Consider the following 19,155-nt stretch of genomic DNA (forward strand, 5'->3'; position numbering starts at 1 on the left):
TTCACTTAAAGTGCACCAACTCTGTTGGACAGGCTTCATTGGTATTGTCAACCAGGACAGGTGGAATTTGAGTGGCTGATCAAGGAAATGTATTTATTTTTATACAACACAAGGTTGTATAACAAAATGAAAGTTTGCAGTTCCTTCATGCTAAGCATATAGAAAAAGATCATTACATTTATATTAAACAAATCAGTATATACAGTTATTTATTTACATATATACATACAAGTATACAGCCAGGAAATAATTCTGGAGGTCATCTTTTACCTTGATAATAATATGGTTTCATCTTCAAGTAAATAAATGAAAAATATAAATACAAATTAAAACAAAAATGTAGCAAAAGCTTCCAGCCGCTGCAGCTGCAGGCACAGCTGTTGCTATGTGGGAACTGAGCATCAGTCTGAGCACTGGAAAGCTCGAAAAACCTGTTGTGACCCTTTTTTCCAATGTCATGGTTGTGTGAAAAACAGCAAATCTTTACTTTTCTTGATGCTCTAAACTTATTTAGTTTACAGAATAGTATCTTCTCTCCTTTTTTGCTTCTTCCTTTAGCTCACAGGTGCTCTTCCTTATCTGCCGCAAACTGATCGGCCAGCAAATGGTTAATGGGACAGAAGTTCTCAAATGGCTGAGGGAGATCCTCATCTGCAGGAACAAGTTTCTGCTCAAGAACAAGGTATAGTCCCGTTCCTCAGCTGTAGCAACAGGCTGCAGGTAATGACAGATAATCCGACCACTGAACCAATGTCTCCGTTTGGGCCAATCAGTGAGAATCACTTACACAGCGAGCAGTATAGTCCTCTTGGAGTCTGCTTCGCTGGCTGAGAATCAGATTTTTGGTGGTGTGAATGCTCAGAAAGCTTTAAGATTTGGTGTGTCTGTTTGTGAGAGAATCAGTGTGTAGACTACATCTTCAGTCCTTGATCTTTCCAGGAGTGTGCCACTATGGGTGGCGGGATTCCCATCTGCCGGCAAGCGCAGACAAAGCTGGAGGTGTGTCTCTACATGTTCCTGTGGAGTCCGGACACCGAGGCGGTGTTGGTGGCCATGTCGTGTTTCCGCCACCTCTGTGAGGAGGCTGACATCCGCAGTGCCGCCGACGAGGTGCCCGTCCAGACCATCCTGCCAAATTACGCCACCTTCAGTGAGCTGGCCTCCGTCAGCAACATGATGGGAACAGGTCAGTACTGTTTCTCACCTTGAATACTACAGCTCTGTGTTCAGCACTGCACCAGAGCTTCTCACACATACAGTACGTTGTGTTATTATTTAGTGATTTTAAATGAACAACCAACCAGTCATCCTCAGACTGTTTCATCACACATTAAACATGAACAAATGCCTACGTTGACTTCCATTAACAAGTAGCATGTGGTAGAGGAAAGAAAAATGTAATGATAGAATGATGGGGGAACTTTATACTATCAATGGAGATTTTAGTAATAGAGTATTCCACCGATGATTCCATCAATTAATCAGGTTTGTTGTGAAAGTCTTTCCCGGTGTGTGAGGAGTAGTTACGTTGTTTAAGTCAGCCTAGATAAGCTCAGTTTGCAGTATAATAGTTACTGAAAGGCTGTACATTGTGAATAAAAGAAATGAAATGAAAAGTCCCTGTTTATGTAACTTTACTATGGCTTCTTCTTGCACTCTTACAGCAGAGTTGGTGCAGACTGTGAACAGCTAAGTTAGCTACTTAGAATTAGAATCGATTTATTTAAGTAAGCTTTTACACGTACAAGGAATTTGCCTTTGTGCATTGGTGCATAAAATCACACAAAAATAATACTTTTTAAAATATAAATAAATAAAGATAAGGCTAAAGATAGAAAGATCTAAACTGTACAGGAAATATTTTTACAATGTGCAGGATAGAAAAACCAACAGGAGTGCATTAATGTAATGCATATATACAGGGTGGGTTTAAGAGACAACCAAAGCAACCACATGTCAGGCTAAAGTAAATTAAAATAGCTTGAACTGGAGGTTTCCCAAATCCATTTTGGAGCTGTGATCAGATACTCAATCGCGTTTTGTGTTGTGTTTTTTTCACAGATTTGTTTTTTAAACAATGATGTGTAGTTGCATCTCGTTGTTGTGGTAGGCTCATTTGGATACACTGTACAGAGTTTTATTTTTTGCTTCTTTTGAATGATCCCAAACTTTGGACACTTTCTGTCGTTTTCTGTGTCCTGTCTCTTCTCTTCACCCCTCGATAAGAATGTAAAGATATATCCCAAGACAGTTAACTAGATAGATAGATGGATAGATAGATAGATAGATAGATAGATAGATAGACTTTATTAATCCCCGAAGGGAAATTGGGTCGTCAAAGCAGCCAGGTACATTTAAATACAATAAAATACAATAGAATAAAATACTTAGATAGAATAAAATACTTAGATAGAAAAGATTAAAAAAAAGATAAATATGTAGGTAAGGTGCAAAGAGTTGTAGTTGCAGGATGGTGGTAACAGTACTGATGACATGATGGTAGTGTTATTGTTAATAACAGTATATAATATTAACAGTATATAATGATAATATTAATATTTATAATAATATAATAATAATATGTATAAATATGATGACTGAACAGCTATACACATAGATATTATACATTAATATTAATATTGATATATAGTGAAGATTCAAACCAGTGAGATGATAAATGAATCGTGATATCAGTCGTGGTATCAAGGCGCAAAGACAAGAGCTTCACTTCACAAAAGGAAATATGCATTGTTTTGTACAGTTTATTACCTTGGAAATTAAAAAGGATTCTATAATTTGATTTAGAAATTTTTTCTTTCATAATTTGTCTTCAATCTCTTTTTGTTAAAAGAAAAACAAAGTGAATTGTAACAAATCATGGGTTGAGTGTGTCATTACGTGACCAACTCCTATATTTTCTCTTTTCACATGGTGGTACTGTTGGGTCTCTGTAGTTAATGTTGAAGAGTTCGGTCTAGACCTGCTCTATTTGAAAAGTGTCCTGAGATAACTTCTGTTATGAATTGGCGCTATACGAATGAATTGAATTGAATTTTCCAAAGCACCTTATGCAACCATAATAATCATCTGTGCAAAACGCTGTATGGCTGTATAAAATTATATGATTAAACAAACAATGATTTTTAGTAATGGAGTTACTCGAGGGATGGTTTCAGCCCTGCAGATGTAAATGGTAAATGGACCTGTACTTGTATAGCGCCTTTCTAGTCTAGCCAGATGTGCCATTATTAGGTTCCAGTTCCGGCACTGTGTCGAGTGGCGGCCAGCAACAGTTGCTCTGTTTCACTTATCCAATCGCTCCTTATCACTTATTTAGTTTGTACTTATTTTATTTCAATTTATGCTGCTAAACTGCACGGTGCAGATTGTTGTATATTGTATATACTGTACCAACGTTTAACTGCAAATTTGGTTGCACTTTGTCACATTTAGTTACTTGTTTTCTTCTTTTCTACTTACATTACCTGTAAGTGCTTGCATTTTGTTGCATCTAGTTAATTGTTTGATTTATTTTATGTTAGCCTTTATTTTAATTTTATATTTATTTTATTTTATTTTATTTTTGTTTGATTTTATTTTATTTTATGTTAGCTTATTTTTGCTCTAACCCTCTAGTACTTTACTTTACCACCTTTGCATTGAAACTGTTGTACAGTAATTTCCCTCGGGATGAATAAAGCTTCTTGAATCTTCCTTACTCAGTATCAATGAGATGGTGGTGACGTCAGCCTAAGCTATGATAGCTGTACTACCCCGAATATGGCCAACAGAGGGTTAGGATCGGTAACTGTGCAACATACTTCTGATAGGTGTTCAAACACAGAAGTACTCCAGCCACGGACCGGACTAAACCATCTGGCTGTAGGCTGGAGCGTGTAAAGTGCTCTAAATGGTAGTGGAGTGTACTGGATGCATATTGATGATATTGATAATATTGAACTAATTGTTAACAGCAGCACTCCTGATATGATACAGTTCTTCCCCCCATTGTAGCTTGATGTGAAGGAAAGAAAGGATGGAGGTTAGTTACATGAATTTTCTCTGATAAAATAGCTACTACAACCTTTTGGAATGGGTCAGTGTTCATGTGCCCTGCCCTAAGTCAAACAGACACACAGACCTGAAGTTCTTTACATATCCATGACACCAATTTAGAATTCAAATGTCAACATTATGAACGCAGCTTGGAACTACTTCAGTACAGCCCTGGTTGGTTTCTGTTAACAGTTTGGTTCTGGTTCCCATAGGCCGGTCCACCTTGCAGAAGAGGGTGATGGCCTTGCTAAGGAGGATAGAGCACCCCACACCAGGAAACATTGAGGTAACATTCGGTTCACATTCCAGAGGGTTTTATTGTTCTCTTAAAGTGACTCACCTTCATTAATCGCTCTCAGATGAGATTGCAGATGATTTACCTGCATGGTTAAAGTTCACCTTTTTAACTGATAAAAAAAATGATGAAAGCAATAAATATTTGCTGTAGACATGAGTTAGCAAATTGTAAAGGAGTGTCTGGTTCTATTAATAGAACTGAAGGAGTTTTCAAAGAAATAAAAAAGGTTTGTTCCGTTATATGGTGGATATTTTTGTTTACAACCCATAATGTGAACCAAACAGTACCAAACCAAACTAAACCCATGTACTTCCATTTGTATTATGTCAGTTTAGCATTTTCTCTCACCTGTGTTTGTGCACTATTGTTAATGTTCAGTTTCTTGGTTCCATCTTCAGGCTTGGGAGGACACATATGGTAAATGGGACCAGGCCACCAAACAGATTCTCAACTTCCCCAAAAACAAGGCAGATGACGGGCAGGTAAGCATGTTCCAAAAAGGGATCAAAATCAATGTCTGGAACTGGTGTGATGTGTGATTTAGGTGAAACTTAGAGGAATGTTGGGTGTTTGCTCTGTGTTTAAGACAATACACTGGCTGGCCAGTTGCATGTGCCATCATATAAGGTGGGGAAGCATTGTGGCCAGTACAGATTACAAAACTTAAGCCATGGCGGCTGTGGCTCTGGAGGCAGAGCCGGTCGTCCCCTAGTCGGAAGGTTGTTGATTCGATCCCTGGCTCCTTCAAACTTCTTTGAATTGAGTTGTTCCAGATGCTACCGCAGTGAAAAGCAAGACTCTCTTATCCTGGACTGGATCACGGTGAAATCTCAATTCTTAGATAAGGCTGGTCTATTCACATGTGTAGTTAGACCCAAAGTAGAACAACAGTACAACCTCAAGTCTGCACTGAGACAAAGACAGACTGCTGATATACTGTGCAGTCAATAACTCTAGATTCTGGCTTTTCTCCATCTCACCAGAGGGACCCTCTGGTCTTAAAGGGGAGAAATACAGACATGGAACAAAAGTTAAACTTAAAAGATATGCAAGTTAATAAGACAGTATTGAAAAAAACAAAAGCCATCATAAAATCTTTATTATTATCTGAATGTCAAGTTCAGACTGGTAATCACATTTTACCATCAGACATTTCATGTGTATTTTTCTCTGATTCTTTTTTAATAAATTTTCCATGTAATTATTAGCTTACTATGTTGCTCTCTAGATAATGGTGTGTCACTTCGGCATGGGATGATGTGAAGATGTGATGATTATCCTGGCTAAAATGATTGCAGTTCACAATATTATCACTATCATCATCAAAAACGTACTGGAATCACTTTACATTATATTTAATTAAGAAGCATATTTTTATAGCCTCACAGATGCTAGTTTTTAATTTGCAAGAACATTCTTAAAATATCCTACATTTAACCAGACAGTTGCTAAGGTGGTAACAGTTTGGATTTGTTTGATTGTTGTTTTTATTGGTCTTGCACAGAGCATGTGAGTAGAGTGGAGCGATAATAACTGTCAAAAAGGAGGAAGAGGCTCTTTTCCTGCTGCTTGTGTGTGACTGATCTGTGTGTCCCTGGTATGACACAGCTTTAACAGGGTTTAACATACATTTGAGCGGTGAGCGATTTTAGTGGAGCGGGGTGAAATCAGAGTTGAGTAAGGAGTGATTTGGAGAGGAGGGGCCGTGAGAGGCTTTGAACGGAGGAGCGGAGCAAACTAACAGCTCCCTTCATTGTTGCAGAAGAAGTGCTTCTGATATAAACAGCTGGGGGAATTATTGTGGGGACACAAACAGTGGATTTGGGGATAGGCATAGGAGTTGCTCCAACCTTTAAAAAAAAAAAAAAAAAAAAGTGCTCTGCTCTTTATTACACCCCCCCCACAGCAGGAGTGGATCAACATGACGGGTTTCCTGTGTGGCCTCGGCGGTGTGTGTCTCCAGCAGCGCAGCACACCGGGCCCAGCCACCTACAGCCCACCTATGGGCCCCATAAACGAGCGCAAACACTCCATGATCTCCATGGGCCCCTGCGATGTGTCCAACCCCATGGCCTCTGCCTCCTCCTGCTCCTCTTCGGCCTCCAACGAGACGCCCGTCAGCCGCTTCCTGGACCGGCTCCTGGCCCTGCTGGTGTGTGGCCACGACAGGGTTGGCCTCCACGTCCGCACCAACGTCAAAGACCTGCTGGGGCTGGAGCTCAGCCCCGCCCTGTACCCCATGCTCTTCAACAAGCTGAGGAACAGTATCGGCAAGTTCTTCGACACGCAGGGACCGGTGAGTGCCACTGCGGAAGTTCTTGCGATAATGGAACAATTCTGCAAACACACACATTGGCTTCAAAGTGTTTTTTTACACTGTACTGTGTTTCTGTCTGAAATCTGTGGTTCTCCTGTTTCCAGGTTCCTATCAATGACACTAACACCCAGTTTGTGGAGCAGACCATAGCCATCATGAAGAACCTGTTAGATAACCACACAGAGGGCAGCTCTGAACACCTGGGACAGGCCAGCATCGAGACCATGATGCTCAACCTGGTCAGGTCAGTACACCCTCCTCCCTGGGTACTACATGTCCTGTGGCCCAGTGAAAAAACTAAAACATAAGATTTGTAGTTTTTAGTGATTTTGGCGACACCCTGGTGTGGGATCATTTACATTAAATCCCAGACCGCTGTTTGAAATTCCAGTAACACCCCTTGTAGTTCTTCTGCTGGAAAATAGCTATCCTGTCATTTCATATCATATCTGGACAACCAGTCTGTTAGCCACTACAATACATTAGTCCATGAGCCTTTATCAGTTATCCACCATTCTGTCTTCCACAATCGACGCACGATCTCTGAAAGCATTACAAGCTGTCATAGTGCTAGGCAGTATGATCCAAAACGTGTCAGGATAAAATGCAGTAACATTTAGTACATCCGGAATTTGTCATATATTTTTGAATTGCTACACAATAGAATATAATAAAACAGAATACAAGTTTATTGTTCACCACAGAGGAAAATTGTCTTAAGTTAATCAAAACATAAAATCAGCATGAACATGTAACAAATCTGGAATCTGCAAACACAGTCAAAGTTTAAAACGTTGTACACTAGTGAGAAATAGAAATTAACACTTAAAAAAATCAATGATTAAAGTGTGGTCAGGTTTTGAGCTTTAAGTGCTGATTGCACTTGAAGTAAAAGGCTTGTGGAGAAATTGTTCATTTTCATTGTATTGTGACTTATTCTGACGAGCATAGTATTCTGATCTGTATTGACCTGTGCTCCACCCCTCAGATATGTGCGTATCTTGGGCAACGTGGTCCACGCAATTCAGATCAAAACTAAGCTGTGCCAGCTGGTGGAGGTGATGATGGAGAGACGAGATGACCTGTCCTTCTGCCAGGAGATGAAGTTCAGGTTAGTGAAAGCGGCTGATTGTGGCTGCTCCCTCTCCCACTTTTTTACACATCAGTGTGTTAACTAGGACTTCTAAACTCTGAGCAGGATAGAAACATATTAATGAAAGGGTAAGAAGGTAACGATGAACCTAAAACCCGCTTTAATGTTTATCTTTTTCTCCACTTGTCCTTCAGATGCTAATGTATGCCCCCTTTTCAATTTTCACTCATGTTGTTTGTAGGAACAAGATGGTGGAGTACCTGACGGACTGGGTGATGGGAACCTCCAACCAGGCTGCTGATGATGACATAAAGTGTCTGACAAGGTGCAGCTCTGTTACATGTGCTCAACCCAACTAAAGCTGGCCACACACTCTACACTCCTACTGTATGAGTAAATCCTCTGCTGTGTAAAACTAAGCTCACAATTTATGTGCGTACGCTGTACGTGTAAAATAGAAAACAAAATGGTCTGTCGGCTCCTGCACACTAGCTATTAGCTATTTTTCAATTCCCATGCGTCCTGGAAAACCTGGAATTTTTTCTTGTTTTCCCAACATGAAAACATTAGTAATAAATAATCTATTCATTTTTTTAGCCACTCACTCAAATTGGGTGCATATTTAGTTTCGACTGATAAGCTGCACAGTATGACACTTCAAAACTGGAGTTAAATGTGTCAATAATTGGCCTACCTGAATTATATGACTGTTTTGTGAGCAACTGCTGTCTTGTATTGTCAAGGAAAATTCCTGAAAAATGAGTGGGAACCCTGAAGGACTCAGCCTTAGTAAATGGGGCTCACACTCAACCAGGTAAACTACTGGGGCCCCCCCTCCGAACATCCGACGGCTGTTTGGGAGTCGTCGCTCCCCTCTGCACACTGCATGGCAAACGATGTCTGATAAAGATGAAATTCGGTCAACTCTAAAATGAACTGCGTGGCTCAAAAATCGCTTCACAAACGGGCTCAAATCGTACAGTGTATGCTGATCTTTATGCAGAGCTCCCCCCTCATTAGTGTGTGTGTGTGTGTGTGTGTGTGTGTGTGTGTGTGTGTGTGTGGGTGTGGGGGTGTGTGTGGGGGTGTGGGTGTGTGTGGGGGTGTGTGGAGCAGGGACCTGGACCAGGCCAGTATGGAGGCAGTTGTGTCTCTGTTGGCTGGTCTTCCTCTGCAGCCAGAAGAGGGGGATGGAGTCGAACTGATGGAGGCAAAATCTCAGCTCTTCCTCAAGTAAGAACACAGCTGTATTCAACAGCTGCACTTAAGTTGACAATAATTTGATGAAGCGCACCCTCACTTATTTTCAGGACACATCCTTATTTCATATTTAAAATGCCATGTTTATGTGTTGTTTTTACTCTTCCATCTCATGTCAAACAGACTAACAAGATTCCTAATCTTTACTAAGTTGTGGTGACTCTGGTTTCAGCCATTTTTTGTTGTCTATTTCAGTGCTGCAGTGTGCCTATGTTTAACTAGTGACATCTCTCGTACATGGGACATAATTACCATTTTAAAGGCCATTGTGTCATACATCATGACACGTATGGGTACAGAATGTCATGCTCTTTGGGAAAGAACCAAATATTCCATTGTTGTCCGTGCAACAATGTATTGTGTGTTGGGATTACAATTAAAGTTTGTATGCAATCCTTTTACATTAAACAAGCCTTTTATGGACACGTCTAATAATTATTTTGTGATACCTTAATAAATAACTTTGATTGGTCAGCTGGTCAGTTGTCATTCTCCTTCAGTAAAGTTGATCAATAAAATCATCATTGCCAGATATTGCTTGTCCAGACATCTATATTATATATCTATATTAGAATGATTATTAAAAGTGTTTGTAGATAACCAACGGTATGATCTGGGCTGAGATTCGGTAGGAGACGACAGTAACATTTACTGCAGCAGCCTCTCACTCACGGTAGATAATCCAGCAGTAGTAACTGACCACACTCAAATTGAATATCCATTTATTGTGTGCCTTAAATCTCACAAGCTGACACTTCACAGGAGCTTTAGCTTTAAGTTCACATAGATTAAAATGAACTAGTTTACTTTGTTCCTTTCTTCAGTATTTCTTTAATAAGCTGCAAAATGCTGTGAGTTTGATTTGGGTGGAGGAACCATCTCTGAGCCAGCTTTCCTCTCTCTCTTCGGTGCACCGATGTAATAGCTCTGCCAGAAAAGTAAAACTTTAGTTCCACCTGTTGTCGCTCTTTTAGCGCATTCATACACGACACTGACTTCCTTTACATGGACAGGGTACGAGTTTAAAAAGTCACACAAGCAAAAAACAGTTCTGCTAATTTTGTTGGATGACAGTAGTTGCAAGGGTTAGTAATACAAGCAATCTTTTCAGCACCTCAAATCAAAAGTTGTTTTTGTCCTAGTAACAGTTAAGACTGCTACTCTGCTGTGTTCATACCAATGCCTTACCCCTACAGAGAAAAAAAAATTCTAGTTTCCCTGTAGATTCTCATGTTGACATGAAAGTGGTATTCTTTTTGGTCTGATGGGGTCCTCTGTTCAACACTGTTGTGGATTAGTGCTTCTAGAACTCAAAAAGATCTTCATGATGGCTTTATGCTGAGGATGTGTGAGCAGTCCTTCATCATTTTATGAGGGAATAGAGGGAGTGGAGTCCAAAGTCATGACCATCTGAGAAGACATTTGAGCAAACTCCAACATGCAGTGTTTACATATAGTATTGACTAGTACAGTTTAATGACTGAAAAGTGTCAAAGAACAAAGAGAGCTTGTGAATTTATTGAGAAAGCTGGTGAATTACCTGCATAATAAACCAGCTGTTGTTTTTGCAGGTACTTCACCCTGTTCATGAACCTACTGAATGACTGCAGTGAGGTTGAGGATGATGGCCAAGCAGTGGGGGGACGAAAGAGAGGAATGTCCCGCCGGCTGGCATCCCTCCGCCACTGCACCGTCCTGGCCATGTCCAACCTTCTCAACGCTAACGTAGACAGCGGCCTGATGCACTCCATCGGTAAGTTGGTTCCAGCATTACTATATAGTAGTAGTTACCAACAGAATTTTCCTTTGAGTACCAGCGCTCATTTCTTCCTCCCCAGGTCTGGGTTACCACAAGGACCTGCAGACTCGAGCCACCTTCATGGAGGTACTGACGAAGATCCTGCAGCAGGGAACGGAGTTCGACACGCTGGCAGAGACGGTTCTGGCAGACCGCTTTGAAAGGCTCGTGGAGCTGGTCACCATGATGGGAGACCAGGGAGAGCTGCCCATCGCCATGGCTCTGGCTAATGTGGTTCCTGGGTCCCAGTGGGTGTGTACCTCCTCTTGATTTAGGATTGACAGTGGACAGTATGCGGTCAGACTTGTTGAAAGTATTTTATTTTATTGAAAGTTTCAACACAGGCATGATAGAACATACAGGAATAAAAAAGATAAAGAAAGAAGATATTGCATTAACAGATCTCCATAAAACCTTTTTCCAGCAGTGATTTTAGTTTGTTATATTTCCAGGACGAGCTAGCCCGAGTCCTGGTGACACTGTTTGACTCCCGACACCTCCTTTACCAGCTGCTGTGGAACATGTTCTCTAAAGAGGTGGAGCTGGCCGACTCCATGCAGACTCTGTTCAGAGGAAACAGCCTGGCCAGCAAAATAATGACCTTCTGTTTCAAGGTAGAAAACACAGCACCACTGCGGTCATTAAATCATTAGAAATGCCTACCTCTGATATAAAATACCTGCCTCGAAGATATGTAGTATGAAGGATTGGCCAATAATTTAAAGTTTTTCAACCGGCCGCCGTCATAGTTTATGTCATTGACATATAAAAAATAGAAGTGTGTCTCCACTCCCTTACACTGTACAAAAATCAAGCCAAAATATTCCGGATACGGCTGCTGACATCTTTCGCCATTCTTAGGAGAGAACCTGGTAATTGGACTCAACAATCAACTCTTTCTTGGCTTTTACTGGTTGTTTTCAGGCCCTGTGTATTCTTGAAAATACCATTAGGAGCAATAGGATTTTTTCACAGATTACCTGTCTCATGTACTACTGTCGGGAAATAGTGAAAGTTTCTGCAAATATGTTTATAAAAAATTACCTACTGCAGCCTTAATTACCAAAACAAAATGGCAAGAAGGGAAATATTCCAACACCTATTTTCCTCATTAAACAGAAAAATATGACCATACACCTTAATCCAAGTTTCATGTTAACTTATTGTAAAACACAATTCATTCAAACTCCACCAATACCATCTTGGTTAGTCTTTCCCCCCTTCAAACAATTAACATCTCTGGTTTGGTCGAAAGAAATCCTTAATTCACCAACTAAGACATGAAAGTATTCTGACTCTACACACTCACTGCCTCTCTGATGCCCAACCTCCCTCTGGCTCCTCTGCTGCTAGACCCCTCTCCTGTCTTGTCCTGATCTCGCCTACTACCTGGAGTCCTGGTTGGTGCTGCTGTATATCACCTCATAACTATATTCCCTGTCATAGGAATATACTGTAACAGTTCGAAAAAAACCTTAATTTACCGGGTTAATGTGAAAATATTCTGGCTCTACAGATGATTTACTGTGTATACTGTGCTCTCATTCGGCTCTCACTCGTTCTTCAGAGGCAGACCATTAAATTAACAAATATAAATTCTAAAAATCGCCATAAAAAATCGGTCCTAGTCCATATATTCATCTAATGGCGCACCCTTACTTGTATGTATATACTGACTGTGTTTTATGTTGTTTTATGTCAGGTATATGGGGCAGCATATCTGCAGAAGCTACTGGAGCCTTTATTAAGAGGGGTCATCACCACCCCTGATCACATCAGCTTTGAGGTGGATCCCACCAGGTGAGTGCATGTAGTATTCATTAGTGGTCTGGTTTTTATAAGGGTTTTTCAATGACAGATGCTATATATAATATATATAATGATATATAATGCTAATATCAAAACAAATTAATGTATATTTCCGATGCACATTACAATCTAATGTACTTGGTTATCTGTTGTACATGTTGTTTTAGATGGAATTCTAATTAATTAATGAAACAAAAAATAAATTGGGTTATTGGGTAGATTTCAGAACGCGACCGGTATTTATGTAAATTGTTCGTACATAATGTTTGTGAATGAAGCCCAATGTTTTTGATGACTGATGACAGCAGCCATGACACATCCCCTTTGGAGACCTGCTATCGGCTGATTCAGCCCTTGAGGGAGGGCATTGTGCAGGGCTCCAGAGTGCGACCAAAATTTTTAAGAGTGCGACTAATCATTTTTCTAGGTCGCACCGGTGCACCTGACGCTGCCCGGGTGAAAACATAAATTTATTTCGCAAGCGCATCATCTCTCTATGTTCTCCTGTGACCGAACTCACACACTCATGGTAGGATCATATCGTGTTCTAAACCAATAAGAGACAGAGCTCGGGCGGGTCTTTGCCTCTGATTGGCTGTGGTCCTGTTCACCGCGCTAAGTTGCGTGTGTTTAAAAATTGCGCGCGACCTGAGCGCGAGAGTAGCTGACTAACTGAAACGGAAAAATAAAATAAACGCGACAAAACGAGGGAAAATGAAGAGAGGCAGAAATATTGAAAGTTTTTTCATTAAGAAAACCAAGCCTACAACCAGCCCTACTACTATAATCCCATCCATCCCCACTACTGAGAGTCCATCCCGGCAAGACACGGAGCCCTCGGTCCCTGGTGAGATACCAAGCCCTGGTCCTTCGGCGACAGCATCAGACTCGGACCCAGAGGATGAGATAACAGAGTCTGGGATAGAGCCCGGCTCCGAGACCCAAATTAAAAAGGTCAAAATATATTCCTTCAGACAGGACTGGCTGAAACAATTTCCCTGGCTGAGGTACAACAAAGGACGTAACACAATGCACTGCGTGTACTGTCAGGAGTGCGGTCAGAATATGGCCGGAAGTAGTGCATTCGTGAGCGGGTCAATAACGTTTCGTATCGAAACTTTAAAAAAACATAACATGTCTAAAAAACACACGATATGCTGTGACAAGTGTGTAGAGAAAGTGGCCCCTCTCCCAGAGGCATTTCAGCGGCAGGTAGTAGTAATCATTATTATTATCATTAATAATTATTTTACTAGAAATGTTTGAGTTTGAAATGTTCAATTTCAGTTCAGTGAAGCGCTTTAAACACTTTATTTTTCTTTTTATATATAATTGTGCTTCAAATTAAGACAAGCATTTCTCTACACCTTATTCTTGTTTAAAAATCATTCACATTATATGAAAGTTATGGAGAGCGATAAAAAGGTGACCTTATGGCGTTAAAGGCAATGCAATGAAAAATTTGGGTGCACCTAAATTTTGTGCTGGTGCACCTAAAAAGTTAGGCGCACCAGGGCAACCAATGCAAAAAGTTAGTCTGGAGCCATGTTGTGGGTAGACAGTTGTAGTCCTTATTTTCCAGCAGTGTGTAGTCACTGCAGCCAGCTCTGAAGAATCTCAGTGAGACTGTGATCAAACTTTTAGCGTCTGTATTCAAGGATTCAAGGTTATCTTATTGTCATTAACAACGCAAGGTTGTAGAATGAAATTTAGATATAGTTACCTTTTTATGCTTCTTTTAAAAAACAAAATAAATAAAGATTAATAAGTCAATACAAAATAGTACTAATATGTATGGTGAATTGTTGAGGATAAATTTAGAAGTCTCAGAGACTGAGGGAAGACGCTGTCTGTAAGTCTTCCCAGATGGCAGCAGGGTGAACAGGCTGTGGCTACTTGTTACTGAAAACAGTTATACATTTAGTCTGGAAGTCTTTGAAACACAAGAACTTAAAACCTCACTGACAGGATTTCTTTGTTTGTCTCATTAGGCTGGAACAAGAGGAGAACCTGGAAGAGAACCAGAGGAACCTGCTGCAGATCACTGAGCGGTTCTTCCAGGCCATCATTGGTTCATCCAGCGAGTTCCCCCCACAGCTCCGCAGTGTCTGCCACTGTCTTTACCAGGTAGACCCCCCTCCCACCCCCACCTTCCCACACACCCCTCTCTTAGTTCACCATGGCTTCCAGCTGCTCACCCAGCCTCTCTGCCTTACCTCTGTGTGCGGTGTCACTTACACACTTTGAGCTCCACTCTGAGGTCTCCTGATGCTGCTCGACTCACTGCTCTCTACATCACATGCATCAGGGCACAGCTCTACATACATTCTGCTGGACCAACACATCAAGACCTTTCTGTTTAATCATTTTCATTTTCCCAAAAGTTCCACATGCTCAGTGTTTACTCCTCAAGAGTTATGTACATCAGGATAGAAAACCCCTGAAGCACCATGAGACCCTAAACTTGTAAGGGGTTCTAAAGCAGGACCTTGTTTTCCTAGCTTTTGCCATTATGACAGTGAATTGTTTCCTGACCTAGTTTGCTAGAGGTGCTGCTGGACCAAAAACCCATACCCATACCAGTGCTTATACACTGACAGCAGATAGGGCTGCAGCTAACAAAGATTTTCATTATCCAATAAGCTGAGTATCTTTTTGAGGAACTGCTCAATTATTAGAAAAATATTGATGAAATCGAGGATGATGTTTGATGATGAATTTCTGCTAAAATAATGACTTATATGGTAAATGGATTACCGTATTAACTTTCTGTTGATCAATTACTCAAATAATTTTTTCATTTCTATCAAATTATAGTGTAGGCAGTATGCACAACTCAGAAACATAGAAACAATGAGGATGCAGATGATCTAGTTTAGCTATTAATGAGTTATTTACGCTCCTGAGTGTCTAATCTATCACATTCCATTTCAACAAAGTAAAAGTGTTGGGTAACGTTTGGGATTTGTCCGATACAAACTTTTAAGACGGCACTGGTGCTGGAACGGTGCCTGAACTTGGGGAAAATGGACAAAAGGACAAACTATGTAAATATAAAACAATTGACATTATAAATAAAACCTAACCAACTACAATAATTTAACACAAAATAACAGCTACAGTATAAATAACAGCAAAATACATTTTGAGTTGGTGTTCCACAAACTCCAGCCATTCTTTTGTGGAATTATTATCATATTTGCTAACCTGAAGAAAGGCTGCTGTCGTCTTTAATCAATGGTTTGCCCATCATAGATGCATGTCACATCTGGTGTTTTATAGCTATGCGCCCCATCTCTGGGGCCAGGGTAGCCCGCATGCCGGCTGATGTGCTTGGTGCTGCTTTATGTAGTGAATCCCGTGCATCACCAGATGGTTCCCCCTCTTAAACTGTTATTTTTCCACATCAGTTTCATGTCTCGCCCGGTGTTTGAATCCTTTCCAGTGAACTACAGCCAATAGCTTCGTATTTCAGCTGTATTTAAAAGGGATGCACAATATGGATTTTTTAAAAAAAGTTCATAACCTGCAGTTTCTACTTTATACTTATGTCTATACTTTGGCTTTCATACAACAGAGAGGCTATCAAACATTCTGCATAAGAATTCAAAATAAATTATTATTGTTATGGACCAATAATTTATCTGCCGTAATTTAATTATCACAATCATTCATCATCATATACATTTCCCTTTATCTGCATTCCTTATTGTGCATCCCTAGTAGTAACGTGCTAGCAGTAGGCTACCTCCTGCCAGAGCCATGTAGAGAGAGAGTTGTGTAATGTTAACTAGTGATGGCACACATGCAGTTATTCCTGTTTCCTGTAACGTTCACACCAGAGGGCAAATATTTCAATAGACTGCTCCGGTACTTAAGCGAGGCACTGACATCTGCATTGTGATCTGGTGCGATAGATATCGGTCGTATAGGAACCGGTGCCATATTGGCAAGGTGTGTCTATACCCAACCATAGAGTTTGACCATGTAACAGAGATTTAATTAGTCCATATACAAATACTGAGTGACAAATCCTTCATTTGGCCAAAGGATGAGTTGTCAGAGTAATGACACAACCCAGTCATTTCATTTCTGTTCTATAGCTATAATATACACTATATGGACAAAGTATTTGGTCACCTGACCATTATACCAACAGTGACTGTAATGACATTGCATTCAAATACATATACTTTAATATGGAGTTGGATCCCCGTTTGCAGCTATAACAGCTTCCAATCTTCTTGGAAGGCTTTCCACAAGATTTTGGAGTGTTTCTGTGGGAATTTGTGCCCATTCATTCTGTAGAGCATTTATGAGGTCAGGCACTGATGTTGGACGAGAAGGTCTGGCTCGCAATGTCCATTCCAGTTCATCCCAAAGGTGCTCCATGGGGTTGAGGTCAGGTCTCTGTGCGGGCTAGTCAAGTTCTTCCACATAAAACTCATCAAACCATGTCTTTATGGACCTTGCTTTGTGTGCTGGGGCACAGTCATGTTGGAACAGAAAAGGGCCTTCCGCAAACTGTTGCCACAAAGTTGGAAGCATATTATTGTCCAAAATGTCTTGGTATGCTGAAGCATTAACATAGCCCTTCACTGGAGATAAGGGGCCTAGCCCAAACCCTGAAAAACAGCCCCATACCATTATTCCTCCTCCACCAAACTTCACAGTTGACACAAAGCAGTCAGGCAGGTAACATTCTCCCGGCATCAGCCAAACCCAGACTCGAAGCTCTGTCTGCCAAACAGATAGGCATGATTCGGTCACTCCACAGAACGCGTTCCCACTGCTCCACAGTCCAGTGACGATGCGCTTTACACCACTTCTTCCGACGTTTGGCATTGGACTTGGTGATGTACGGCTTGCATGCAGCTGCTCGGCCATGGAAACTCATTCCATGAAGCTCCCGTCGCACAGTTTTTGTGCTCACATTAATGCCAGTGGAAGTTCGGAACTCTTCAGCTATGGAGTCAGCAGAACGTTGGTGACTTTTACGAACCATGCGGCTTAGCAGTAGTTGACCATGCTTTGTGATTTTACGTGGTCTTCTGCTTCGTGGCTGAGTTGCTGTTGTTCCTAAACGCTTCCACTTTCTAATAATATCACTTACAGTTGACCGTGGAATATCTAGAAGGGATGAAATTTCATGAAAAGTCTTATTGCAAAGGTGGCAAGTCACTGAGCTCTTCAGAACAACCCATTTTGCATCACATATGTTTGCAAATGGAGAGCATGGCTAGGTGCTTGACTTTATACACCTTTGGCAAGGGGTCTGATTTAAACACCTGAATTCAATAAATAACAGGTGTGGCCAAATACTTTTGTCCATATAGTGTACGTTTAATGTAATACTGCAAGTAATAAGAATAGCTAAAGGTAATCCATAATACATAAATTCAGCTGTGAAATGAGTAATAGGTTTGCTACATGCCACTAGCTCTCTTAGCTTTAATAAACTAAATAAACTCACAAAATGTCAAGAAGAGAAACATTCTAACGCCTACTTTCCTCATTAAACATACAAATACAGCCGTACACCTTCGGGATTCAATATTCTCTCTTTTACCGAACTAATACCAGCTCAATTTCCTTGTTAACTCGTCATAAAACACATTTGAACTCAACAGAAACAAAATATAACAAATTTTCTGGCACCGAAGAGAAAAGTCCCATACAGCAGACGTTACAACACACAACATCCATGACACAGGTTTGTCTGGACAGTGATACTGCTCAGCTTTGCAATGAACATTTTTGGTAATGTGTTTGACGCTAATGGGAATCTTAATTAAATTCAATGAAATTGTATTTGTATAGCGCCAATTCATAACAGAAGTTATCTCAGGACACTGTTCAAATAGAGCAGGTCTAGACCGAACTCCTTATAAAAACTGACTACAGAACTGCTGCTCATTAAGCAGCAGTTCTGTAGTAATGGGCCTAATATGTAGAACTAAGTGTAAATGCAAAGGCCCATGATTAGGTGCTGTTATCTAGATTACTTGTGAATAACAGCTGACAATGGCAAAGGCTAGTAAAATGAGGCTCTGGTTGAAAAAAACCAAAAACAAGTTCAGATAGGGTCAGATAGGCTTCCTAGAGTAACATTCTCCCAGACCACCCTGCAGTGATACCCCTGTAGTGATGGTGACAAAATCAAAGCTGTGATCACATCTAATCCTTTGCATTGCCATGGTGTCAGCTGAGACTCTACTCACCGAAATTTGGGGGGCATTTGGGGTCTTTAAATTTCAATACCAGACAGTAGAAAGATGACAGGAAATGAGGAGAGAGAGTGATATATGGGAACTACATGCAACAAGTTTGCCAGATGCAAACTAGGCACATTGCAAGTCACAGTGGCACCTTAACCCAAAGGCCAGATGGCACAGATACAACTGGTATCTGCAATGCATCTGCTTGGTCCAAACACTAGCTTGAGTATTTTTCCTGAAAATTCTCCACATACATACAGTACTAGCATAGCAGTGAACTGCACTTGCAGATGAAACACAAAGTGA

General features: G+C 40.7%; 2 protein-coding genes across 9 annotated transcripts in view; one reads left to right on the forward strand and one right to left on the reverse strand.

The window, feature by feature from the left end:
* Positions 1-19,155, reverse strand: part of LOC127362358 (gap junction delta-2 protein-like) — a 678,509-nt gene that overhangs the window by 137,516 nt on the left and 521,838 nt on the right. The gene's annotated exons all lie outside the window — the stretch shown is intronic.
* The window catches only part of nf1a (neurofibromin 1a), a 101,272-nt gene that overhangs the window by 20,876 nt on the left and 61,241 nt on the right, over positions 1-19,155 (forward strand). For 6 of the 7 annotated variants that reach the window (XR_007884427.1, XR_007884426.1, XM_051397903.1 and 3 more), the window contains exons 16-29: positions 559-682; positions 940-1,186; positions 4,269-4,342; positions 4,753-4,836; positions 6,261-6,650; positions 6,776-6,915; positions 7,660-7,782; positions 8,006-8,089; positions 8,881-8,997; positions 10,596-10,777; positions 10,863-11,074; positions 11,275-11,436; positions 12,525-12,622; positions 14,623-14,758. Coding sequence is in view for 5 of the 7 variants with exons in the window: in XM_051397903.1 (XP_051253863.1) it covers positions 559-682; positions 940-1,186; positions 4,269-4,342; positions 4,753-4,836; positions 6,261-6,650; positions 6,776-6,915; positions 7,660-7,782; positions 8,006-8,089; positions 8,881-8,997; positions 10,596-10,777; positions 10,863-11,074; positions 11,275-11,436; positions 12,525-12,622; positions 14,623-14,758 (2,173 nt within the window). In the remaining 2 variants the exon portion in view is untranslated. The remainder of the gene's footprint in view (positions 1-558; positions 683-939; positions 1,187-4,268; positions 4,343-4,752; positions 4,837-6,260; positions 6,651-6,775; positions 6,916-7,659; positions 7,783-8,005; positions 8,090-8,880; positions 8,998-10,595; positions 10,778-10,862; positions 11,075-11,274; positions 11,437-12,524; positions 12,623-14,622; positions 14,759-19,155) is intronic. The other variant, XM_051397904.1, reaches the window with a different exon arrangement.

This window comes from Dicentrarchus labrax, unplaced genomic scaffold (assembly GCF_905237075.1).
Source record: "Dicentrarchus labrax unplaced genomic scaffold, dlabrax2021, whole genome shotgun sequence".
Lineage (NCBI taxonomy): Eukaryota > Metazoa > Chordata > Actinopteri > Moronidae > Dicentrarchus > Dicentrarchus labrax.